We start from the raw sequence: 26,103 nt of genomic DNA on the forward strand, positions 1-26,103 counted from the left end.
ATTTGAGAGAGAGAGAGCAAGAGAGAGCACAAATAGGGGGAGAGGGAGAAGCAAGTTCCCCATGGAGCAGGGAGCCCGACTCGGGGCTCCATCCCAGGACCCTGAAATCATGACCTGAGCTGAAGGCAGACACTTAACCGACTGAGCCACCCAGGCGCCCCTAGCTCTTGTATTCATACATTTCCTCAAACTGTCTTTGGAAATCACAGAAACATGTACTCTGTGTTCTGTTTTTTGGATGAAAACATGTTGATAAAAATACACATCTTTACAAGATTATAGAAGGTGTCTAAATTTTAATACTTGATATTTCTTTGAGGGAATTTCTTTGAGTTTTGAGTCTTCTACTTAACAGAATGACCTGCCACATTTCTTGGGTCATTAATAATTTTTTTAAATTGAGGTATAGTTGACATACAAGAGTCTTTAATAATTTTAATAAGTGTCCTGGACACACATACACACATGTATATGCATGTACACACAGTGTCCCTTGACAGTATTGACCATTCGGTGTTTGGGGTACCATGGTCTTCCAGATTTCATTGTCCAGGAGTTCTTGCTCCAGCTCATTTCCTTGTCTCCTTGTCTTGACCAGGGGGTGGCTTCTCCAGTTAACCACTTGTCCACCCTGCACCCGAATTTGAAACCTGTTTGGTGTTTGCTTTCCTATTTTTTTTTTTTTTTTTTAAGAGAGAGAGAGAGAGAGAGCATGAGTTGGGGGTGGGTGTCAGGGAGGAGGAGGGGAGAGGAGGAGGGAGAGAGAGGATCTTAACCAAGCTCTACACCCAGCACAGAGCCCAACAAGGGGCTCAATCTCAGGACTCTAATATCATGACTTGAGCCAAAATCAAGAGTCAGGTGCTTAACTGACTAAGCCACCCAGGCACCCCTGGTGTTTGCCTTCTGAAAGATGCAGTTTGAGGCTTTTGCAAGCAAGATGCTATTGGCTCTTTGTCCCCTCTCTCCTTTTATTCAAATTGCTTACTTCTCTCCACATATTAAAAAGAAGGTTCACAGAGTTGTAAGACTTTTGAATGTAGAGACCTGGATTTCTCCTATATTTATAGGTTGCCATTTAGGTATAAAAACGATTGTTCAAATGTAATGACTTTTTAATTAATCTCACATGAAATTTTATTGTTGTCTGTGACCTTCATTATTACTGTTTCATCCTCATGTTGTTTTGTCTCTCTCTTATAAATGTGAATTAAGGAGTGAATTAAAGTAGTATGATGGCAGCTGAAACCCAAGTAGATTATATAGTCAGTGCAAAGCATAGAACAAACAGCTAAGAGTGTAGACCTTGTAAGGTTCAACTGGAGGGTGAAAAGGCAACCTCATGCCTGGGATTGGTTGCAGATAGGAAGTGCTTAGAGCACTATAGTAGATTATATTGGTAGTTGCATTTGTTCATGTCGTTCCTTAATTATGAAAGGATGAGATTACTTTCATCTGTGTGTGAAAAGAGAGACCTGAGTCTTTCAGACAAAAAAAGAGTGTGAAATTATCTAAAGATGTATATTTGATTGAATTAGTGTTTTTTTTTTTTTTTTTTTTGTGACTTTGCATTAGATGAGACCTGTTCAGGCAGGTGCTGAGCTTTGGGAGAGCAAGAATGGCATCTTGCGTATTACTTTTTTATTCTCATACTTGATATTTGAGAGATTTTTGAATACATAGGTTGAAAAAAAGAAACTATTTTAAATGTATACATTTTTATTTACAGCTGCTGCTGAAGGAAAAGGCAAAAGTGGGGAAGACTTTTTTCAGAAGGTAAGTTGCTTTGTACTCCTGCCTTAGTGATAATTAAGGAGAAGTCACTGTGTCTCCGTGGTCACAGGCCCCTGAAAGCTCTCCTTCCATATGAAGGTTTTGATGAGACAGCTGGAAATGCTCAGGGTAAAGAAAGGATGAGATGCTGTTTGGGAAGTAACCATTCTAACTTCTTGCTCCTCCTGAGCAACTCTAATGACGTTTTTGCTTGGAGGCAAAGAGTCCATGAAGGCTGCCAGGTATGCTGTCCTGATTATCTTCTTTCACTGCTACCCCCTGTTGCTTCTTTCCCTGACCCTTCTTTACCTGACCTGGGATGTGGAGAGGAATCCTTCACAGCTTTCCTCATTTCCGGTAAGCATGACCATGGGTGGGGTAATATAATCAATGAAAGATGCACCTTTAGACCTGCTTGCTCACTATTGGTGACCATGTCCAGTGCGTCCCTGACTGTTCTCTGAGAGTTCTGAGCTTCATTGAAGCCAGTCTGGCTAGTTATATGTAGCAAAGGGAAATAGGAGTGGGCCTGATTGAAAAATGAATATGAGAAGCTATGATTAGCAATTGTTTATTTCTAGTCAGCTCTATTTTAAAATAAGTGTTTTGTATAAGGGAAGATGCCTGTCCTTTCAAAGAAATTGACTTAATGTTCTTCTTTCATTTATTTGGATTTATTATATTTGTGTCTTTGTTGTTGGGATCCAGAAAGCATGTGTGTAACAACAAATATACAGGGGTCCTGGAGTGAAATAAGGCAGCAACTATAGATGAGGTTAAATAATGCTGTAGAGGGTCATCAGCCTTTGGAAATCACCTGTGTGTAAGCAGATGTGGCCTTTACAGCCTCTTTATTTTTTGCTCTGTGTGATCTACATTTTTTCTTTTTTGTCAGCTTCATCATATTCTGCATTCTCTGCCAAGAATATGGAAGCAAATATTTTAAGCTGATACTTGTATTGCCATTTCTTCATTCTGAAAGTATTTATTTACCACCTGCTGTATTCCACACACTGGAGAGACTAAAATGAGCAAGGCATAGTCCTTTCCCTAAAGGAATTAGTCTGGTGCCTGACAGAAAAGTCGTAGAAATAGCAGGAGAGTCTGGGGCCAGAGAGGGTTAAGCACTTGACTGGGGCTTTAGGAGATAAGAAAGGACTTCTTAAGTACTCCTAAGTCAACTGAAGAGGTAGGCTTGGGTGGGCTGGGAGGGCATTCTGGGCAAAGAAACAAAATGTAAGAAGGCTAAACAGGGTTGGAAGAATTCCTGTGACATTCACACTTTAGACATTTGGCTTGCACACATGATGTCTGTGGGGTTCCTAGTTCATGGTGAGATATAATATCTTGTGAAGTATCTTATTTGAGTTGGGGGGCTTTCCTAAAGGGACTTACATTTTAAAAATTTAAAAATGCTATGCTGGCCAAATAGAATGTGTCAGACCACAGTTTTCCACCCCTCTTTAGGCTCATCTGTTGAAGTTTCTGTACTATACCTGAAGCCCCTTACTTGGCATTATCTGATGATGGTTAATACCCAACTTATCATTACCTGGGCATTTAAGAATCCCCTGCCTCTACCTAAGGCAGGCTTGCCATGAGGGAAGAAGAGAGAAGACAGCAGAAATCACAGATCTGCCTTTGGTTGGCTGTGAAGGTACAGATAGATGTGATCTGTGGAAGGATTTTATTTTTGTTCTTTAACTTGTGGATAGATGTAAAAAGCAGATTGTTCAGCTTTGTGTGACTGAGACATTTGAAAAACTGAATCAAAACATGGTGTATGTGGTCATAAAGGACCTTCATTCTTAGAAGATTTGCTAATATTTATCACCCTTTGTGGAGCCGTATATACATTCCAGCAGTTTAAATAGAAACACATGTTTGAATCCAGTAACATGTGTGCGTCCAACAAACCATGAGTTGGAATCATAAGATTCCATTCTTGGTCACAGGTTAATGAAGTCCCTGAATAACTAAATGGGGATAGTTTTCATCTCTTTATTTTCTTCTTTAGTTCAGTAGAGTGTCTTCCTGATAAGTGTCCATACAGGATTTGGATAGTCACCCTGGAAAGAAACCTGTGACTTAATAAAAGGCAAACATTTCAAATTCTAGTAGAGTAATTTTCAGTGTTTTGACCAGACGGGAGTAGACATTATGGTTCATCTGTAGTAGAATGAAGTAATGGAGAAGTATTGAATTGTTCTCCAGGAACTTTCTTCTAGTTTCACACATATTCCAGTTTCACATAGTGACATTTTGGGAAGCATTTAAGAACAAGAAATAGGCCACATTGCTGGTCATTAGCATCTATGAGAAAATAGTTTTCTTTTCTCAGAGTTAGGCAAATATGAAGGCTCTATATGGTAATTATTAGAATATGTTTTGGTTTTGACTGTAGGTGTGTGTCACAAACCAAAATTAAAACCTCTGCGTTGACTTTAAATTTTGATCAGCCTTAGTATTTTCTAACATGTAATACTGGCTTTCCCTAGAGAGGAGATTGGAGGAGGAGTGTGAGACTTTTATATGTTAGTTTTTTGTACCATTAAAATGTATGTTAAATAATGACAGTATGCTTATACTAAATTTAATTATTCTCACAAAAATTTTTCAAATTAAAAGATAAATTAAAAAATCTTTAAGAAAAAAATCTTTAAGAATTAGATTTGGCAGATTCGCACAAAGGGTTTAAATTGTAATTTAACAACTACTAAGGTCATCAAGTACATTGTTTCAGACTTGGAGCTGTAATAGTAGTTGTTTAGTTTACACTTGAACTTCTGCTAGAGAGTCACATTTATTGTTTCAGAGATTTACCTGGTTTCTACATACTGTTTCTATTGCATGTGTTTGAGATGTTTTATTTCCTCTGGTACTCTGTTAGAGCAAAAGGCTAACCTGTTGTAACAGAGAAATCCAATGATTTAGTGGCTTAAAGAACAGTTATTTCTTTTACTTTCTTGTAACATTGTAAGGAGAATATTCCCCATTGGTGGGTGGCTCTATCCTATGCTGTCAGTTAAAGACCCAGATTCCTTCTAAGAAGTAGCTCTGCTACTCCTTAAGGAATGGACCTCATCTTTGTGGTTGATTTGGGTGAGCACCATGTCCAAATGTGAGCTGGTAAGAAAGAGCAAGAGTATGGAGGAAGTATGCCCCAGTCTTAAGGCCTAGGCCTGGAGGCATATGTCACTTCTCATATTCGATTGGAGAAAACTTAGTTATGTAGCCTTACCTAACTGTACTCATGGGGATGGGGGTGGAGGAGCGTATGGAAGGAGGATTGATTTTTGCAAGCACTGTCTACCAAAAGGCAGATAGTTATGAAAAATGGGTATGGTCGGAGTGTAATGTCTTCCTGTGGTATGCTTGAAAACCTTTTGTGTTAGTTTGTTAGGGCCACTGTAACAGAGTATCACAAACTGGGTGGCAACAGAAATTGACTGTCTCACAGTTCTGGAGGTAGGAGTCCAAGAGCAAGATGTCAACACGGTTGGTTCCTTCTGCAGACTGAGGGAGAATCTGTTCCATTCCTCTCTCCAAGCTTTTGGTGGTTTGCTTACCATTTTTGGTGTTCCTTGGCTTGTAGAAGTGTCATCCCTATCATTGCCTTTGCCTTTATAGGCATCCTCCTTGTATGTGTGTCTCTCTATCCAAATTTTCTTTTTTTGTAAGGTCATACTGGATTAGGGCTCACCCCAGTGATCTCATCTTACTAATTACATCTGCAGTGACCCTATTTCCAAATAAGGTCACATTCTGAGGTATTGGGAATTAGGATTTCAACATAGGAATTTTTGTGGGACACAATTCAACCTATAAACACTTCTTAATGGAGGAAATCATTCTGTAGGAAAATTCAGTATAATTAGAAAATTTTCCTAAAACTGTAAATGTTATTTATCACACATTAATCTATACATTTTAACTGCCTAGTCATTTATTATATATATATATACATATATATAAAATTTGTTTTTTCCTTATTACAAGCCATTTCTAAATTGTCTAGAACAAATATATATTTAACACAGAAAAAAAGAAAACATGTAATCTGTCTATTTAAACTATTTATATACCCTTAGCCTTTTTTTTCTGTGTATTAAAAATGCATATAAAGTGCTTTTTAAATATTCTCTGATTGGCTTGTAGAATTATAAATCAGACTGTTTGCATTGGATACATTCCAAATGTTTTTCTGTATGAATGCTTTGCAAGATCTCCAGTAATTGTACTTTTTATTCTTTGGCTCTAACTATACTTACAAAAAGGAGGGAATGGATACAACTTTATCAATTCTTTCTTGCTTGTTGTCCACCTCTCATGGCAACTTTAATTGAAACACATGGAAATGATCTGCCAGGGTTTTTACAGTTCTTTGGGCAGTTGTTCATGGCTTACTCACTGTCTGTCCTGTTTCCTTTTAATCAGTTCTTTTTTTTTCTTGTGAAATGATTATGGCCAGATCAGAGGGGAAAATGTGTTACAGTATATTAGGTGGGGTTGAGTGTAGCGATTGTGCTACAAATGTGACTCATCAAACACAGTGCTTTACTTAGGCATCCTGAATCCCAGTGGCTGAAGAAGACAAAATGCAGTCAGTATCATAATTGATGAAAGCTATGTTTTCCATTGCATCAGGTTATACACATTTATTTCTCCCCAAAGTACACATAACATTTTTTAATGTAGGAGTAGTTTATAGTCTTAAAATGTGTCAGTTTGGAAAACTGACACATAAACTATGGCTTTTCATGAAAGCTAATAGTAAGACTAACATAAATAAGATACTGTTTGGTGGCCTATGTGGTGTATTTTTAGTACCCTCAAACTCATCCTTTTAAGGCAAACATTACTTTTATCATTTTAAGACTGGAAAGTAGCAAGTGTTGTCTTCTGGGGAAAATTGTGGAAGGAGTGTTTGTTTCCCTCTGCACCACAAAATGAGTGTTTCAGATGATCTTGGATGGGGACTTCTTTAATCTTTTTACTGGGGCAGGGGCCAAGGCAGAAATTATAGAATTGCTTCTACTTTTCCCACTGGTCATTTTTTTGTATGTGTTGAATAGATATTCCTCTGGTAATAGAAATAAGCTTTGGTTTAATTATTTAAAAATGAGTTTAATTAACTGGAGCCTATGATACACTCACTGAGACTTTATGCTTAAACATTTTAAATTCTATTTAAATAAAATAAGGATATTTTAAAGTTTTAATCTTAGTGTTTGTTTTAAAAGGTAATGTATCCACATGATTCACAATCCACACATTACAAAAAGATGTATATACAGTGAAGAGTACTTGGTGTCACAGTTCTGAAGATGCGTGGAGAAGGCTATGCAGCATTACAGTGTTGATTCTAATCTTATGCAAAGGTGATCAGCAATGGATGTCACCACTAATGGGCAGTTAAATCTTGAAGCTAACATTCAGAGATGCTGAGTTCTTATTCCTGATTATAACACTATGGCCCTGAGAGTAAGTTTCAATGAGAGAATTTGTTGTCATGGTTCTCTCCTATGACTGGCCATGTTTTATAAAACTTAGAAAAATGGAACAACCCTCCCAAAATAGGTTGTCTAATCATCTTTTTGAAAGTTGTTAAGGTAAGAATCAATCCTGTGTTTTTTGTTTTTTTTGAAGATTTTATTTATTTATTTGAGAGAGAGAGAGTATGAGAGAGAGTGAGTGCGTGCACACAAGCAGGGGGAAGGGGCAGAGGGAGAGGGAGAAGCAGAGCCCCCACTGAGCAGGGAGCCCTATTCAGGACTCCATCCCAGGACCCTGGGATCATGACCTGAGCCAAAGGCAGACGCTTAACCGACTGAGCCACCCAGGCGTCCTGATCCTATGTTTTTTAAAAGATTTATTTATTTATTTGAGAGAGAGAGAGAGATCATGAGAGCAAGAGGGAGAGTGGGGGCAAGGACAGAGGGAAAAGGAGAGAATCCTCAAGCTGACTCCCTGCTGAGTACAGAGCCAGATGTGGGGCTCCATCCCAGGACCCTGAGGTCATGATCTGAGCTGAAATCAAGAGTCGAACACTCAACGGACTGAGCCACCCAGGCACCCCTTGATGTCCTATTTTTAATGCCTTGTAATTTGCTCTCTATTATCTAGCATATAAGGGTGAGAAAATATTATGAAAAAGGCCATCTAAGTAACTTGTTCATCATCCATTTGTCTGGATTTCTAAGTTCTGTCTTGGTGTTTTATCTGACATGAGAAGCCTGGGTGTTGGACCCATGTTTATAGCAGGCTGTATAATACCTGTAGAGTTCAATTGTCATGTTCTATTTTGGCTTTATTTCCTTTTTAAGATTTATTTATTTATTTGAGAGAGCGAGAGAGAGAGTACATGAGAGCGGGGAGAGTTAGCGGGAGAAGCAGGCTCCTCGCCGAGCAGGGAGCCCGATGTGGGACTTGATCCCGGGACTCCAGGATCATGACCTGCGCCGAAGGCAGTTGCTTAACCAACTGAGCCACCCAGGCGCCCCAATTTTGGCTTTATTTCTGGTAACCATTTCACACAACTGCTTTATGAAAACCCATTTTGTATTTTTTTCCTCTCTCTGCAACCATGGAGTAGGGGATGTCATTAAGATTCCTGTAAAACATATCTTGATGATAGTCAATATACCCTAATTACTACTATGATTTTTTTAAGTGAATAATAATCTTAAATGAGCATCTGGTGAGGTTTAGTTTTTTCCAGTTAAAATATTCTTCTCTCTTCTTGAAACCAAACTCAAAGCATTGGTTCATGTGGAAAATCAAACTGAATTCATGAAAATAGGTTAAGAAGTGTTACTAGGCAGGACTCTGGCATAGAATGACAATTGAAAGGTCCAGTTAAGTGATTTATCGGTCTTAGTTTAAAATGGCTTTTATATTATTTTGTAAAATGCTCTCCCTGAGTGGACTAAAGTCCTTAATTCCTATAGTTGTCAACATTTTTCTTAATTGAAAAATATTGAGATACAAACTTATTTATTTATGGTTGATACTAAGATTTCAGGACAATTTTCACATTACACAGATAAGCAAGAATTATACTAATAACGGATAATATGCAAATATAAACATATTTGTGAAGATTAGAAGCAATTTTTCAAGACAGTGGCATTAACTATTTCTGAGGAAGGATTAAGTTTGATTAGTTCTAATCAGAGGAGCCTTGCGATTGCTTTGGTAGTTTGTGTATATGTGTATATTTAATTATGTCCTTTGATTGTCATATGATTCAAATATTTTTATATCTAAGAAAGATAAATTCAGTCTTGTATATACATAGAACATCATCAGAGAGGTGTCTGAAGATCATTGTAAAAGGACGTTCATGTGGTAATATGTATAATAATTAAAATTAATAAAAAATAACCTATGTGCTTAATGTAATGCTTGAAATATGCTATATCCAAACTTTATATTATTAGGTAGGCATTAAAAATCATACTTTTTTGGTAAATAATTAAGGAATTGAGAAAATGGTTATCATATAAATGCAAAAATCAGAATAGAAGGTATATAAACAGCTTGTCTCAAATTTTCTTACATATATTTATGCCTTGAAAAATGATTGGGCAGGAGTTATACCAAATGATAACAGCGATTGTCTTGGCTGTGGGTAATTATGGTTCATTTTTATTCTTTCTCTATACTTTCCTATAGTGAGCATCTAATACTTTTAAAACCAAGATTAACAACCACTACCATGTCATGGAGAAAAGCAGATCATCATGGCTAATAGTTTGAGGTTGTTCACAGATGCATAAATTGTTGTCAATTTATAGCATATACAAAATTTTGTTGAAAGGAGTCTGAGAGGTCATCTGGTTCTGCTTCCCATCAAGTACTGAAGTTTGTATCTGTATCTTCTGTATCACAACAGTTGTAAACAGAGGAAATCTCAGGTATATACAAGGCAGGTCATGTTTTAGTCAGTGCTAATTTTTTAGAAAGGCCCTCCCCATTTGCCCTTGTTTTGCCATTTGGAGGTAGAAAAATTTTTGAAGATGGTTTTTACATCTCTATGTCTTCTTTAGACTAAAGATACTTAGTTTCTGCTTTATCATATGACTTAATTTGCAGACCTCTCACCATTCTGTTCACTTTCAAGGTCAGCGTCCCATCTTAAATGTGGCAGCAATATCTGGGTACGATATTTTGTCTGTACAGTTATAGTGAGGCCATAATACCTGTGATATTGATGTGATTCAGAAGTAGCTAAAGATTACCTAACCTTCAGGTACTGTGCGTTGGTACAGACATGAAGAATTGGCTTTTCTTGCCATTCTTCACCCAGCTGAAGAAGGCTGGCCCTAATTCATTGCTAGGTATATAACATAAAATGAGGATAATTGCTTTCAGACTGGCAGGTCAAGGCCCACTTAGATATAGCTCACATGCTCTGTCTCTCTAAGCTCATGACCTGACATTTGGCTTGGAGACAATGTCGCCATTATGGTGGCCAGCATATGGAAGTGTAGAAAGCATGTCCCTGAAAGAGTTCACCTGGTTCTGTGACCCACTAGTCAAAGCTGTGTGATGTTCTTTCTTTTATGGACTCCATAACATTATCTAGGGTAAAAAACTCAGCTGAAGGATTACAGTCCATAAAAATGATGGGGTCAGTGTAGTGCCATTTAGTGTGACTCAAGTGAATGCTATGACATTTAGTAAAGAGCTTAAGCCTTATTGACTTAAGTGAGTTCACAGAAGAATTAGTACATTTTAAAGTTGTATGTGGTGATGGTGTTTTTACCTTCCAGACAGTGCTCTGAATAGTCTTGGATTGAGTTTTTTCAAGATCAGACAGCTAGGTGGTGGCATCTGACTTGAAGAGTCCTTTTCTGACTTTAACTATTTTTTTTACTATTGTTAATAAAACATAAGTGATTTTCTTTAAATGAGCAGTTATCATGCTCCCTTGGGTGGGCTGTGCTTCTGTAGTTGAGAGAAGTTCTATCTAAAGCTACAAGTTATGCTAAGTAGGGTTCTGAAGTAGGGTTGTTACAGTGCATGAGATGGACAACTGCAAGGCTGGAGGCAAATTAATACAGTAAAATAAATGGTATGGTTTCAAAATCACATTGAAGTTGGTTGTTTTGAAGTTTGTACCTCCGAAATTTTATTCTATCTAGAAGACTTAAAATAATGGTTTGTTGTAATCTCATGAACCGGTCCTTTCTTGAATTTTGGGACTCTTTCTTTTTTTTTAAAGGACAACCTTCTTCTTGATGTGTTTAATATTTTGCATTTTTTTTTAGACAAAGTAGATTATTTTGGAATTTATTCTCAACTCTTACCTTGCTTGTGTCTCTGAATAGTACTTTTATTTTATTTTTTCACTGTTCAAAATTTATTTGGTATTTTAGTTGGTTATGACACTTAGTTGGTTGCATTGTCTTTTTACATTATATGGCCATGTACACTATATTCTGACATACATGGTACGCAAAATAAGATCCTTTGGAACAGTTACGCACAATACACGCAATATTGAATTTATACATTGGATCCCAGGACGTGACTGACTGGAAAAGATGGACTAGGCATGTCAGGTATTGGGGGAAGGAACCCGAAGTGACAGAACACACAGTAAACACACATCTGGTGTGAAGAGCAACCACAGCTCTGCAGTGCTGCCTCTGACATGGTGGGGCTAACTTATGTTAACCAATTTAGGGCTACAAAGACAGGTATAATCCAGCATCAGGATACAGCTGCAGGGTTTGGTGAACCATTCCTGTTTGGAACTTTAGGAAATGGATGTTTTTTCTTAGGCCATTTTAATATTACTTGAGTAACAGATCAGATAATAAGGACAATATACACAATCTCCTGCTAAAATCCTGCTGTGGTCTAGACAGTGAAGTGGTACATTAGAAAACTTTAAAACTGCAGCTCCTTTTGGATCCCCCAAAGTGTATTTGTACTCTTCTTCAAATGGGCCTCCTCCTCAGGAGTCAGAGTCACCTTCACAACATCTGAAATTCCATTCTGTCCCAAGATGCAAGGGACACAAGGAAGACATCATCTTTAATTCCGTAGAGACCCTTAAGCATGGTGGAAATAGGATGCACCCGCCTAAGATTCTTCATTATACTTTCGGCCAGATCTGCCACAGACAGTCCAATGGCCCAGGAAGTGTAGCCTTTCAGTTTGATCACCTCATAGGCACTGTCAACCACCTGTTTGTGAACTTCTTTCCACTGTTCCTTATCTGCATCAGTGCCTAAGTCAGGGTGCAGATTCTTCAGAGAAACACCAGCAGCGTTCACTCCACTCCATACAGGCACACTGGAGTCTCCATGCTCCCCAAGGACCCACCCGTGACAGCTTAATGGGTGAATTCCCAGCCTTTCCCCCATTAGGTAATGGAACCGGGCTGAATCCAGACTGCAACCACTTCCAATAACACGGTTTTTGGGAAAGCCACTTATCTTCCAAGCTACGTAGGTCAAGATAGCCACTGGATTGGAAACGACAAGCAACTTGCAGTTTGGGCTATATTTTACGATATTAGGAATGATGAACTTAAAGATGTTCACGTTACGCTGGACCAAATTAAGACGGCTTTCTCCCTCTTGCTGACATGCCCTAGCTGTGATAATAACCAGCTTGGAGTTTGCAGTCACATTATAATCTTTGCCAGGGACAATTTTTGGTGTTCTAAGGAAAAGGCTGCCATGCTGGAGATCCATCATCTCTCCCTTCAGTCTGTCTTCCATGACATCAACAAGAGCAAGTTCATCTGCCAAGTCCTTCATTAAGATACTGTTGGCACAAGCCATGCCAACAGTGCCAACCCCAACAACCGTAATCTTATTCTGGGGGGTATGTTCTTCCTTAAGAAGATTCTGAATCAGCTGATCTTTGAGAGTTGCCATTTTGGACTTAGAACCAAAAGGAATCGGGAGTGCATATCGGGTGGGCGGGCATCAGCGGTGCATGAGGCTAGACCCGGACTTGGCGGCAGCGGCTCCGACACCTGAATAGTACTTCTAAATATATGTACTTCATTACATACCTGCCTTCCCACATACCCTGCTGTGAAGAAGGAGAGGAGCAAGCCATGTTTTGCACTACTTTACTCTATTTCCCAGCTCATCCAGCCACAGCTGATGGACCTAGATGTGGGTACCAGATCCAGTGATGAACTTTCTATAGGCACTGGCCGTGACCAGTGTGATGGGCTCTGAAAACTCATGGAATGAGATTCACCTCTAACAAATTGGGAAACTAAGACCCAGAGTGGTAGTGGGAATGGAATGGGAAAGGTCATGATGTAGGATGGGTGAGGGAGAAGCCAGGGGGATGGAGTTGGCAATGGAAAATCTGGAATTACAAGGGAGAAGCAGCTGTAAGTAAGCAGAAGAAGCCCATCCACGGAAGGCAACATGGAACAGAAAACAGAGAGCCGATCAGATATGTCAGAAGTGAGAGATGCTCCTACAGAGAGTTAGCACAGTTTGTGTTGCTTCTCAAAGTTTGATCTATAGGTGTCCTTGGAGTCTTCTCCCCTTTTCTTGATGTAGTTGAGAAGTTGTGAGGCCTTGTAATCAAGATGCAGACTAAAACACATAAAAGGCATCCAATTACTTGAATAATTATATAATTGCCCTCTCTTCAAAAGGCTTATGCATTATGTGTAGAGTAGTTTAACTCCTCAACAAATGGCTCAAATTAAATTTTATCTTTAAAGGAGCAGTGCTCTTTAGATGAGGCATAAGGACATTTTCTTAAAACCTGTCATTAAAATTATAGCAGCAGTACCACAGTGTCTTTAAAACATGAAAAAAACCCACTATACTAGTGTATGATGAATACTTTATACACACACACACACACACTGTATGTGAATAGTATTCTTATTCAGGGTGTGTTTCTTTTTGCTAGTCAGTTGCCAGCATTATTCAAGGAATAATAAGGTCATTGCTATTAATATCCTAGGTGGAAAAAGCTTGTGCTGTCCTTATTTTTCAAAAAGATTTTGTTGTGGGATTTCATTCTTCTTTTTGGCCATTGATATTAATGTTGTTTCAGTCAATATTATACCTTTTGTGGGAAGTTTGTAGTCAGCCAGCATGCAGAGGGATTAGTACAGCATGAAACATTCTCTGTTTTTCTTAATTGTGGTTAAGGAGAGCTCTTTGTTACTCTGTGCCTCTTTATGTAACATGATCCTTGAATTAAATTATTAAATATTCTGAATGTTATTCTCTTTTTTTGTATGTTTAGCATTTGTGGCTTGTCCCAAACTAGTTCTTTTGCAGTTTTTTATTTCTTTGGGCATAAATTCCTTCTTAAAAGAGTTGCCTTTTGGCACTTCATGTAGTGAAAAACTAAATTTCATTACCTTTCTTTTTTCTTTCCTTTGGTGAATCAAAATGCTGTGAGAAGTGTGTAAGTATGTGTTTCCTTCCTTAGTAGCATTTACTACTTTTAGTACTGTGGTCACCCTAGATTATCAGTCATTCAAATTTTCTGCTTCTTAATGGTTAAAGTGATGATAGGTGGGGAATGAAGGAATTTAGCCAGAGATAAAACCAACTGCTGTCAAATATATAGAAGTTTCTGTATTTCTTTCTTAGTTTTTTCTTGAGTTCACCATCAATTACTTTTTTTTTTTAAGATTTTATTTATTTATTTGACAGAGAGAGAGAGAGCACGAGTAGGCAGACAGGCAGGCAGAGGGAGAAGGGGAAGCAGACTCTCCACTGAGCAGGGAGCCCGATGCGGGGCTCGATCCCAGGACCCTGGGATCATGACCTGAGCCGACTCTCCACTGAGCAGGGAGCCTGATGCGGGGCTCGATCCCAGGACCCTGGGATCATGACCTGAGCTGACTCTCCACTGAGCAGGGAGCCCGATGCGGGGCTCGATCCCAGGACCCCGGGATCATGACCTGAGCCGAAGGCAGCTGCTTAACGGACTGAGCCATCCAGGCACCCCCATCAGTTACTTTTTTGAGAGAACAAAACCACCCCAGCTTCAATTCCCATGTGCCTGTTTACTTTGGAGTTACCAGGAAACTTTAATCCCCTGTGAATGAGAAAATGTCTAACTTAGTTTGAAGTTCTTTTCTTAAGTAGAACTTCTTGTTAATTTTTCTATGGGATCTTCGAAGACAATGGTTGTAAGTCAGTAGGGGATGCTGTTTGAGAAGCTCAGTGCCATAGGTTTCCCTCTGGTTTGCAGGTTTGGAGAGCCTGTTTTTCTTCAGCCAGTGCCTTGAGAGGGAGGTATTAACAAAATTGAGGAGACAGTATATATTTCAGTACTTAACTGGAACATGGATATGTGTTTCTTCTCATTTGAGTACCACTCCACTTTAGTATCCCTCTCATACGTTAAAACTACGATGAACTACCTCATAAGCTGTGAATCTAAAAACTCTCCTGTTGTCTTCTAGGGTCCATGGGACTGCTAAAGAAGAAATAATTTCTACCTTCAAAGAGTTTTCAAGCAAAGGGGGAAAATGCTTATACAAGGGGCTAGAGTGAATGATTATGTATTGGCTTTACAATAGGATGCCACTCATGAGATACTGACTTCGCTGGGAGCTAGACACTGTCCAGCTACAGGACTGCAGAATGAAAAGGTGGCTCTCTGACCCCTGTCTTCAAGAAGGTCACACTCTAGAAGAGAGAGTGTTTGAGTAGACATATAAGGAGTATGTGAACTGAGTATGATTACTGTGTTGGGTGAGATTAGATAAGACTTTGCGGGAGAGTTTCTGGCAGAGAGCAGGGATTAGATTAGGTGAAGATGTCTTCCAGACCTGTGATTTCATGACTTCAATGTCTTAATGGAGGCAAAATGGAAAGGCATTCCTGGCAGAAAGAACCAACTTAAGTGCCTTTGCAAAGGTAAAACAAGGGAGAGGGGAGACTGTTTTTCTGTCATATGGTTCAGAAAACAGATGAGTTGAAAGTGATATATATCATTATATCATTTCATCTAAATTAATTATGCACACATCCAAGTGAAAAGTTGAGAGGATGAGTAGAAGGATTTGAAATCCAGATTAAATTTAGGGGATCCTGTTGTCTGTATTCATTGTCTCCTGAAAGATGATGAAATTTAAAAAGATAACCACACATTTTGCAATATAATTTGTTTTGCAGCTTTTGACCGCTTTGTAAGTGCTGGGTTTAGGGACGTGATATTACTTTCTTCTTCCCACTACTTTCCTGGATGATAAATGCATTCTCCTATGCTTTGAAACATGAGTTTTCAACTACTGTAGTGCCTTCATTGCATTTTGGGTGATAAATTTTCCAAGTTTGGAATGATGGCTGTAAAATAAATAGCATCATTTAAGTAAGTCCTGAACCTTCTATGGTATACGTTTTTCAAAAAATGTATTTTTCAGAAAGACAGTTCAAAGTTTTGGCTTTGCAGTTTACTTCTGGCTGTGTTTTATGGACATCAGACTAAAACTTCTGAGACCAGTAGTTCAAATTTGGCAAATAATAGAAAATTTGGTTCTATTTGTATAAAATTAAAGACACCCTTAAAGAAATCTTTGGCTATCAGTTTAGCATACTGTAGTATTAGTGTGAAACCATGAGTATAATGATGAACAAGTATAGAGAAAAAAAAGCCAAGAATATTTGAGATCTCGTGTTGTATGCAGAATAAATATAGCCAATTCTCAATTTTTCAGGGACAGATTTTTTAGCTGAATTAACTGGAGTTCGTGTTCCTATTCTCATTTCCCAAACTCTACCATTAACCATTTTAGTGTTGGTAAACTCTTAATCTACAGCAGTGTTCTTAATCGTCCTTGGTGTGTTTGTCCAAGGACCTTTTAAAAACTATTGATGCCCGAACTTAGAGATTCTGATTTAACTATTCTGGAAATAAAGTTAGGGCATTAGTAATTTTTTTTTTTTTTAAGTGGCCCATGACTTCAATATGTAGCCAAGGTTGGAACCACTGATGTGGAGAATGAGCAAGTGCTAACAGAAATTGTAAGTTCATGTTGGTCTCTAATGCTGATAAAAGAGAATGAATTGTATGTATTTTTATGTGTTTGTGTCAGTTACTGATGGATTTCATTTTCTGTTGAGTTTCATTCTCTTACGACTAAATGTTCATGGTATTAGTTCTAAGGAGGTATACTGTGAAACACTAGTTCTGCATTATGTTAATAAATATCTTATTTTTAAAAGTTCCATGATTAAGTACATTTGAGGAATGCTGTCATATACACTTAAAAAATATTCTTTCCTTCAAAACTGCCTACAGACTGTAATGTCCTAGTTATTTTTATTTTGTGAATTTGTTAGGGAAATATGTAATATGCAGCACTTCACAATATCATTTGATGAAAAAAAAACTTCTTGGTGAAAATCTAGTCTACAGAATTCAACAATCAATGAATCATTTGGAAATTCCTTTAAAACACACACACACACACACACACACACACACCAAGATTTGTGTTAGGGCTGGATGTGAGGATACAAAGGAGGCTTTTTAAAAAATATTTTTCCTCAGTGTGCCTCATGTTAGGGATGAGAGTGTAAATCATTTCAGAGTATATGATTCTTTTCTAAAACACAACCACTATCATTTTATATCTGTGCTCTGAATTTCTTTAACATTTCTCCATTGCCTCCAAGATAAAGCTAAATTTCCACCTTTGGCTTTGAACATTAATTACATTCGGTTCCTTCTTGCTTATTTAACTTTGTCTCCCATTGCTCCTCAAATCATTCCTGTTGGCATCAACCAGTGGCATCCCCAAGCCATGATCATTCTTGACTCTAATGACTGCAGATAAAAATATCTACCCACCTAGAAAGTCATTTTCTTATTTCAATTTCTGACCTTTCCAGTTATATAGCTAAAAGCCCCGTCGTTTTGTGGCATGTTATGGACTGTTTCATTCCACCTTGACAGTTTTTGTTTATGTGTTGCATTTACATACCTGTATCACTTTGGATTTTATTAAAAAGTTAACTTGCTTACCTTGTTCTGTTCTTTTGAGTTAATATACTAATAGTTCAACTAGTTTCTGAACTCTGGAAAGCCTCAGGTATTTTGGGGCCTTACACATTGCTCTGTGTGCATGATTGGGACTAAGTAACTTCTTAGCATCATGATATTGTAGAACTGTAAAGGACCATAGAGATTTCCTAAGTTAGCATACAAATGAGGGAAGGCCTAGAGAATTTAAGCAATTGGTCCAGGTCCTATAACTATCTAATTGTTGAAGTGGGGGAGGAAACTCAATTCACCATTTTTCTTTTCCTTTTTTTTCTTTTCTTTTCTTTCTTTCTCTCTCTTTTAAATTACACTGACAATTCAAATCTTTTAAAAATCTTTGTGCTCTTTTAGGAAAAATAAAAATCTCATGTTTTTGTTGTTAGTGGGAAAACACAGTAAGTTAAATATGGTTACCTAACAGATCAAAGCAATAAGAGATAGAGCTATCTTATTCCCCACCCTGCCAACACACACACACACAAAAGATGCTTTAGAGGTTCTTGGGGGTTCTTGTCTGATGTGGGAAGCTTGGATCTTCCGGAGGTGATTATAATGTGTATTTCTTTATACCGTCTCCTCTTTATCCCTTCTTCTTTTCCCTGATTCAAAGCCATGCCCTCATTTTGAAGCAATCCACAAATGAAACAAGTAAGAGATGTCAATATTAGAAAGAACACTAAACCAGGAGCCATGAGATCTGTTGAATCCCAGCCCATTAACCAACTGTCAAATCTTGGACAAGTCATTCATCATTTGAGACTCCATTCCCCTATTTGTAAAATGGGGATAATTCCTCATAGATTTGGTGTTAAAATCAGTTGAAATGGAACAGTTTCAAGTCAGCTGAAATTGAAAAGCTTTGATCAAAGGTGAGAGATGATTTGGTTCTTCAGAGAGACCCTTCTATGTCGGTGCTTAAGGGAAGGCTGCGGGGCCTTATAGTTTTAGGATAGGATTCCATGTTTTTAGTTGTTTGGAAAAAAACACACACACTTCTATAATATTGTTGACAACTCTTCCTAGTTTAGAATCGAATGACTGTTATATTTATTTGGGGATACTACTTTCTGGATTCTCATGTGGAGAAAAGATTCCATTTGTTGCTTTATTATTGAAACATGTTTATATTTTTTGCATTTTACAGTAAAAATGTTTTCTTCTTAGTGGAGTTTTTTTTTTCTTTCTTTCATTTTTTTCTTGAGGTGGTGTTGATGGTGTTAAGTTCTCATGCAATAGGATAGTTCATCACTATTAGAAATACTGTTACTCCTTTGTTATGAGATGGAAAATTGTCAGGGAATGATAGGCCATGGCTGGATGAGATTTGCTATCAATGAAGAATTATCAGGGCATGCTGAATTTTCATTTTGGATGCAAAGATATTTTAGTTTTACTTGGCAGGAGAGGATAAAAAGAAAATCCAAGCAACTTCTTGATTCAGGAGCTGCCAGTTCTCTCTGTGGCTCAAGGAACGTTTCGTGTCTCAGCCACAAGAATCTGCCATTTTGGTTCTGATGTACGTTGCCTTCCCTCCGCACTTGGGCACTGTTTTCAGCTTGTGGCTTCAGAGCCCTTTGCTCGGAGGCAACAGGGGTCCTTTGAAGACTGCTTATGACTCCTCCTTCTACAGCCCGTTGGCCTACTAGGATGGGTAGTGGGAGCCACGCATCATTATTGGTGTGAAAGCTTTTAGTGAATATGGAATGCAGGGCACTGTCAGGTCTGTGCAGTGACACAATAAGAGAGCAGATTCTGGTAGCTGCTGTGAGTGGCAGTACTTTTTGGGGATCAATATAGGTGTGGATGTTGTAACTGACTGTTAGTACAGGCACAGTGGGCCAGATGGTGGTCAGGTAACTTTAGTGCTATGGTGCTGGGGAAGCCACTTAAATAGTACCTGTGAGGTGAAGAAGGCCTGGGAGCTTGGGGAGGTATGACACAAGACAGGAAGATAAAGGGATGGATGTGAGGAAATGGGAATGAAGAATTTTTTTTTTAATTTTTATTTTTTTAATTAAATTTTTTCTAATTGAAATATAGTTGACACAATGTTACATTAGTCTCAGGTGTACACCAACAACTCTGTATGTTCCACTCTTCTCACCCCAAGTGTAGCCACCATCTGTCACCATTCAGGGCTTTTACAACACCATGGGCTGTATTCCCTGTGCTGTGCCTCTTTCATTCCTTATAGGAGTGGGGAATCTTGGTAGGATCTAGTGGATGAAGAAGAAGAACACGAAAGAATTAAGGTTTCTAATATGAAAAGGACGGACATAGTAACATGTAGCAGGAGAGCTGTTCTGAAGAAAAATGTTGACTTGAAGTCAAGATGGATATGTAGGTAGAGTGCTCAGGAGAGAGTTCAGGGCTGAAAATAGTGACTTATTAGGAATCCCTTGCATTCTAGAAATAGTGAGATGGTGCATGTAAAATTGCCTATAAATTAGGAGTTTTTAAATTCATCTCCTTAACATTACCGAAAATTACAGTTGTGTTTTATGGTAAGTAATTATGGCAGGTATTTTTAAAGACCATTTGAAAAAATGGCTAGAAAATACCCAGTAGAGAATGTGGGTCTGAACTTGGAATAAGTCAGGCCACAGTTAAAGAAGAACACTTGATTTATTGGGCTCTTGCCTTCTTTGCTCTCTTCCTTTCTCTGGCTCCTCTTCCCCAACTCTCCTGCCCTCTTTTTGGTCTCTGAGCTTCCAAGATGTAGAACAGGGTCTCACTGCCACATAAGCATCAACATGTGGTCACTCAGAGTTCATAGACTTGAACGTTCCTTCCTCCCGAGAGCTGTGTGTGTCACATCCGCCTCCCCCATGGTTTTGTGGCATGCTGGTGATGAGAAAGGAGGCCCAAAACTAATGTACCAGTTTACCGACACCTAGTGGTTGTGAAAAGAACATTGGACGAGGAGGACGAAGAGGGAGATAATCCCGGTGCCAGATTATCTCTTCTAGGTCTCTGGTTCCTGATTCATTAAGGGAGAGCCAGAACTATCCAGTCTCTAAAACTCTGATATTCTGTCTTTTAGTGCATGGAAGTAAGATCCATATCCATACTGTAAGTGTTCCCAATAAATCAAAGCAGGGTCCAAGTAGCAGCTCACAGAGCATATTTGTTCTTCATGTGAAGTTTATGTAACACTCTTAAATTTGCCAGATTTTCCTAAACTTCCCAGTAAGATAGGGCAGCAGGAAGGCCTTCAACTGTTAAAGTGTTTTGATGAGCAAGCCCACTGTTGAACTTAATCCAGGTTCATCTTCCTGGGAACCATGAGGGTAATGAGAAATGGGGTCAGGTACAAGAAGGAATTCAAGATTTGCCCTTAGCCTCACAACTAGATCTTGTTAACTAAATTTTAGACAGAAATTGTCATTTCTCATTAAGCATAAGAAAACATGATTTTGTATTTCCTTTTCTGGTGGAGGCAATACATAGTTAAACAGTATAAATACCTCAGAAAGGATTGGGTGAATAAAAGAATCCACAGTGTAGTTTTCATTCTAGGCTCACGTCATATGGCTTACCTTTGTTCAGTGACAACATTCCTTGCAGGTTTTGTTTACTATTTGGGTACTGAAAGGTCTTGGTTTTATAGAAAGAATCATTATTTAGAGTGTTTGTACTAAAATGTTTACCTGTAACAGGGCTATCATGAAATGTAATAACTTGTCTTTATTCATATTGAAGAAAGAAAGCTGTATCGTGGCTTCTTTATATGTAAAATTTTAAGGTGTTTTAACTCACTAGATTCTAAAGAAATTACAGACTGCCCTTCTCTCCTTTCTCTGAGTTCTTGAATCCCAGAGACCAAAATGCAGCTTATAGATGTGAGCTGAATCTTCATATGGTTGTTGTAGCCGTGGAATAAAGTTACTCAATACATAATTGTTGGTCAAGTGAATGAAATGATGAATTTTCTCATTAAAAAGATTTTTTTTGAGCCCTTTAGTGTGTGCCAGGCACTGTGTTGGGCCTTAGGAATAAATGGTGAGCAATCAGACATAAGTTCTGCCATTACAGAACAAACGGAAATTTTACTGAAGGATATACAAAATACAAGAAAATAAGCAAATAGAATAGTGATTGATTATGATACATCTGTGAAAAGAACAGGTACAGAAGTGAGGAAAGGCTTATTAAATGATGAACACATCAAATAGGAAAGAACTCACTTTTTTAAAACTAATTTCAGGAGACAGCTAAATTTTAATAATTTGCTTTGAATAGACAAGAAGCTTTCTTAAGTATTTACTTCAACTTTCAAAAACAATTCTTTACCCTCCCACTTAGACCAATACATTTAAGGAATCCTACCCATTCAGAATATAATTATATTTTCTTTCATTTGTCTTTGTTGGAATTCCTTTACAGTTCTTCCAAAACAATAATACATTCCTTAGAGCTAAGCCTCAGAAGGAATAATGAAGCATCTCATTTGATATATTATTCCATTACCTATGATGTCGAGACAGTTGGTAAATAATTTCTTTTTACAGAGTAACCAAAATGGGGGGAAGGGAGGGAGAGAAAGAAAGATTTAACCCAATCTAAACAGTCTGAGCCCCAGAAAATGATTTAGGGAAGCTTTGTCATGTGATGGCTGCTATTCATTATCGGGGTTTTGTTTGCCTTTTAAATCACGGCAACGCTTGGATTGCGGTTTTGCTGTCCTGCCCTTTCTTCATGTTGGAATTTTTCTAGGGCTTCTTGTGAATTCAGAGACAGATGTTTGTTTTCCTGATGTTAGGGGATGATTTGGCGCCATCTAGGTTGATTTTTTGCTATCTCTGAAGGAACACTGTTTCTGAATAGTTTAAGCAATGACAGCTGCCGAAAGGACATGTTGGTGGCGCCTTCATGCCCTGGCTAGTCAAATACTGATCAGTCTTACAGAGACTAAGCAATTGTAATTTTAGGTTCCGATAATACAGTGAAGGTTATCCCTTGTATTTTAGGAAACCAATACCTTTTACACTTTCAATGAAGAATTAATTGGCCACATGGTTAATAATGTGGTTATAGAGAGAACTTCACATAAGGGAGGTGTGTGTGTGTGTATGTGTGTGTGGTAAAATACACATAATATAACATTTACCATTTTAATCATGTTAGTTTACATGTTTAAGTATACAATTCAGTGGCATTAAGTACATGCACATTTTTGTGCTACTTTAAGAGATTCTTGCTGTGAAATAACATCCTACCTGAATTGATATTTGACATTAAGATGGCCATATATTTATAAAGAATATAGGGACAAAAACATAAAATTGAATCGCAGGTATAAATTATTTTGCTGGAAAGATAAAATTTGAAATTATAATAGCATTGTTGCAAATTTACAGTAAAGCTGGAATAGCCAGGGCTCTTAGAGGCCAGCGTTGCACACTTAAATGAACAGTAACTGGCTACTCTAAAGCTGGCATTTAGAATTATTAAGGAGTTAGTAGGTGCTTGAGTGCCTAGAAAGAAGTACAAGAGGGTCTCTGCATTTTGTGAGGGGTGGGATAGGCATAGACATGAACGGCAGCTGCTCCCTGTGGCTTCTTAGTCCCACGTTGTGAAAGATGCTGGTGGACAGGAGCAGAGTGCTGTTACGTGGAGCACTTAGCCTGTCTTCCCTGAAATGTTTATTACATCCGTGTGTTTTGTGTTCTGGGATGAAGCATAGTGACTCTGGTAGGGCAGAGGAGGGGGTCGGAGAGAGGAGTTCTAGGCTGGCTTTATTCCTGGAACTTTGTGGAACTTTTTCTGTAATGAGTTCCTGATGACTTGAGAACATCTCAAAGCCTTGCCTTCATGTCTGGCCTGTACAGTCACCATTTCAATTACACTTGTCTGGCTTGTTGTCCTCTGTGCAATGAGTGGTCTTGCAGGAAAATGTGGTTGAGTGTACAACCCAACATTTAATTGGACAAATCAGCAAAAACACCCCTGCTTGTAAAAATATGGACCATTCATTGTATTATTATTATTTTTTTAGAGATTTATTTATTTATTTTAGAGAGCGAGTGTGGGAGTGGGCAGGGGCAGAAGGAGAGAGAGAGAGAGAGAGAGAGAGAGAGAGAAGCAGACTACTTGCTGAGCACAAAGCTTGATGTGGGGCTCTATCCCAGGACCCTGAGATCAAGACCTGAGCCAAAACCAAGAGTCAGTCACTCAACTGGCTGCACCACCCAGGTGCCCCTCATTTGTATCAGTCATCCACCTTAATGCCTCCCAAGAGTTATTTACTAATGGGGCTTGTGAACCAGGTCTCTCTTCTCTTAGACACCACTCAACGAAATTTTGTGTTTCCTGGCTTTCTCACCTAATCATTATTTATTTATTTATTTTATTTTTTTTTCCTTTTTTTTTTCCTCCCATTTTTTTTTATTCTTATGTTAATCCCCATACATTACAACATTAGTTTTAAATGAAGTGTTCCATGATTCATTGTTTGTGCATAACACCCAGTGCTCCATGCAGAATGTGCCCTCCTCAATACCCACCACCAGGCTAACCCGTCCTCCCACCCCCCTCCCCTCTAGAACCCTGTTTGTTTTTCAGAGTCCATCGTCTCTCATGGTTCGTCTACCCCTCCGATTTCCCCCGCTTCATTCTTCCCCTCCCGCTACCTTCTTCTTCTTCTTCTTTTTTTTTTTTCTTAACATATATTGCATCATTTGTTTCAGAGGTACAGATCTGAGATTCAACAGTCTTGCACAATTCACAGCGCTTACCAGAGCACATACCCTCCCCAGTGTCTATCACCCAGTCCCCCCATCCCTCCACCCCACCCCCAACTCCAACAACACTCAGTTTGTTTCCTGCGTCACCTAATCATTATTTAAAGGGAAGCTAAGTTGGCTTTCTCAGCTTAAAGCTGGGAAATTGAAATCCCTATGATTGATCAGTTTTCTGAAGGCTTTCTGATGGTGCCACTCTCAGATTGGGTGGGAGCATTCTAGGGAGGGATAACGTTGTCCCTAAAGGGACAACTACATGCATCTAGGAGCATTTGGCTACATTCAGTGATTTGAAGTATCCTCCTTTGATTGCAGAGCTCTTCGCAGGCTTCTTCCTTTGCATCCAGTTTTGTCAAGCTTCCCAGATATTTCCTGAAGCACTTTACTCCCTTGTCGTGTATCACCATGTATCTGTCAGAGAAACATTTTTGTTACTGCCAAACCTGAGTTTGGCTGGACGAGGTTGAATTCTTATATTTTAATGTGAATTCTGAATGGCAGAGTGGCTAAACTTTAAGATACATCATGTTACCCCTTGTTTCAAAAACAGATACGAAGTGGCCTAATAATCTACATGAGTAGCACAGACTACAAAATAAATGCAAGCGGAAATAGCTGTGAAGGGAAAATAGAAGTTGGAAAATAGTTTGATGTGAGGAACAATAAGGTTTGTATACAATACATCAGAATGTCAGCTTCCCCCATGGCCAAAGCTGAAAAGGAAACCTCACCAGTTATAAGAATCACAAGGTCCATAAGGTTAAAACCGAGTCAGTGGCTCAGGAAGATCACAGGCTTACTTGCTACAGGAACCTTGGAAGACCTGTGGATTTGCTAAAGGAGACACCGCTGCATGTGTCTGGTGGCATGTGTTGTCAACAGCAGCTACCCCAGCTGCTGCACTATGGTTCTTTCTTGTTACGTCTCAGTATAGAAAAAATAAACTTTCTTCTTCAGGGCTGAAGCAATTCTACAAAGGTTAGAAATTAAGACTATCTAGGATGACCTATACAACTATGAATATGTATATTCTGTGAATAGTACTTCTCCCAAATGAGTTAGATAAAATGGTTATCTAGCTTTTATTATTACTTGTTAATTTTTGTTACTAATAATTCTATCAGTAGCACCACTTATAACACATAGCTACCCTTTTCCAAGTACCTCCGACGTGTCAGACATTGTACTAAGGCACTTGCTGCGGAAGAGATCTCTTAATCCCCACAGAAACCCTGTAGCTCGATTCTTATTTTAGAGAAAGGAAATTGGCTCAGAGAATGTGACTGACTTGGCCAGGTTCGCACTGCTGTTGCTGCCTGCGCGCCTTGCACTGACTCCGCCACCTGAGACCAAGACGTTGTTGTGCGGGGGAGACAGTTTAGCTCTTCTGAGCCAACTCTCATAAAAAAGAGCAGCCTTTTCTCACATGAGCCCAAGCAGCACAGAAATAGACCCCTGGCCGCCCTGTGCCTGGGATGCCTCTGTTTTCCGCTCAGCCCCGTGTGTGTTGCGTTTGGGCTCGTGGCGTTCTGCAGCTGGCTCCCTTTAAGACTCCTTAGAGTTGTGCATCCAGGGCCAC

At 38.7% G+C, this 26,103-nt stretch overlaps 1 protein-coding gene and 1 pseudogene across 1 annotated transcript in view; one reads left to right on the forward strand and one right to left on the reverse strand.

Annotated features, from left to right (window-relative positions):
- Nucleotides 1-26,103, forward strand: part of LOC118019423 (protein bicaudal C homolog 1) — a 281,958-nt gene that overhangs the window by 96,303 nt on the left and 159,552 nt on the right. Inside the window, exon 2 of the mRNA XM_035018592.1 lies at nt 1,730-1,776. Within this exon, the coding sequence (XP_034874483.1) occupies nt 1,730-1,776 (47 nt within the window). The remainder of the gene's footprint in view (nt 1-1,729; nt 1,777-26,103) is intronic.
- On the reverse strand, nt 11,674-12,699 carry LOC118019433 (annotated as a pseudogene).

The sequence above is a fragment of the Mirounga leonina genome, unplaced genomic scaffold (assembly GCF_011800145.1).
Source record: "Mirounga leonina isolate KUSES-001 unplaced genomic scaffold, KU_Mleo_1.0 Mir_108, whole genome shotgun sequence".
NCBI classification, from domain to species: domain Eukaryota; kingdom Metazoa; phylum Chordata; class Mammalia; order Carnivora; family Phocidae; genus Mirounga; species Mirounga leonina.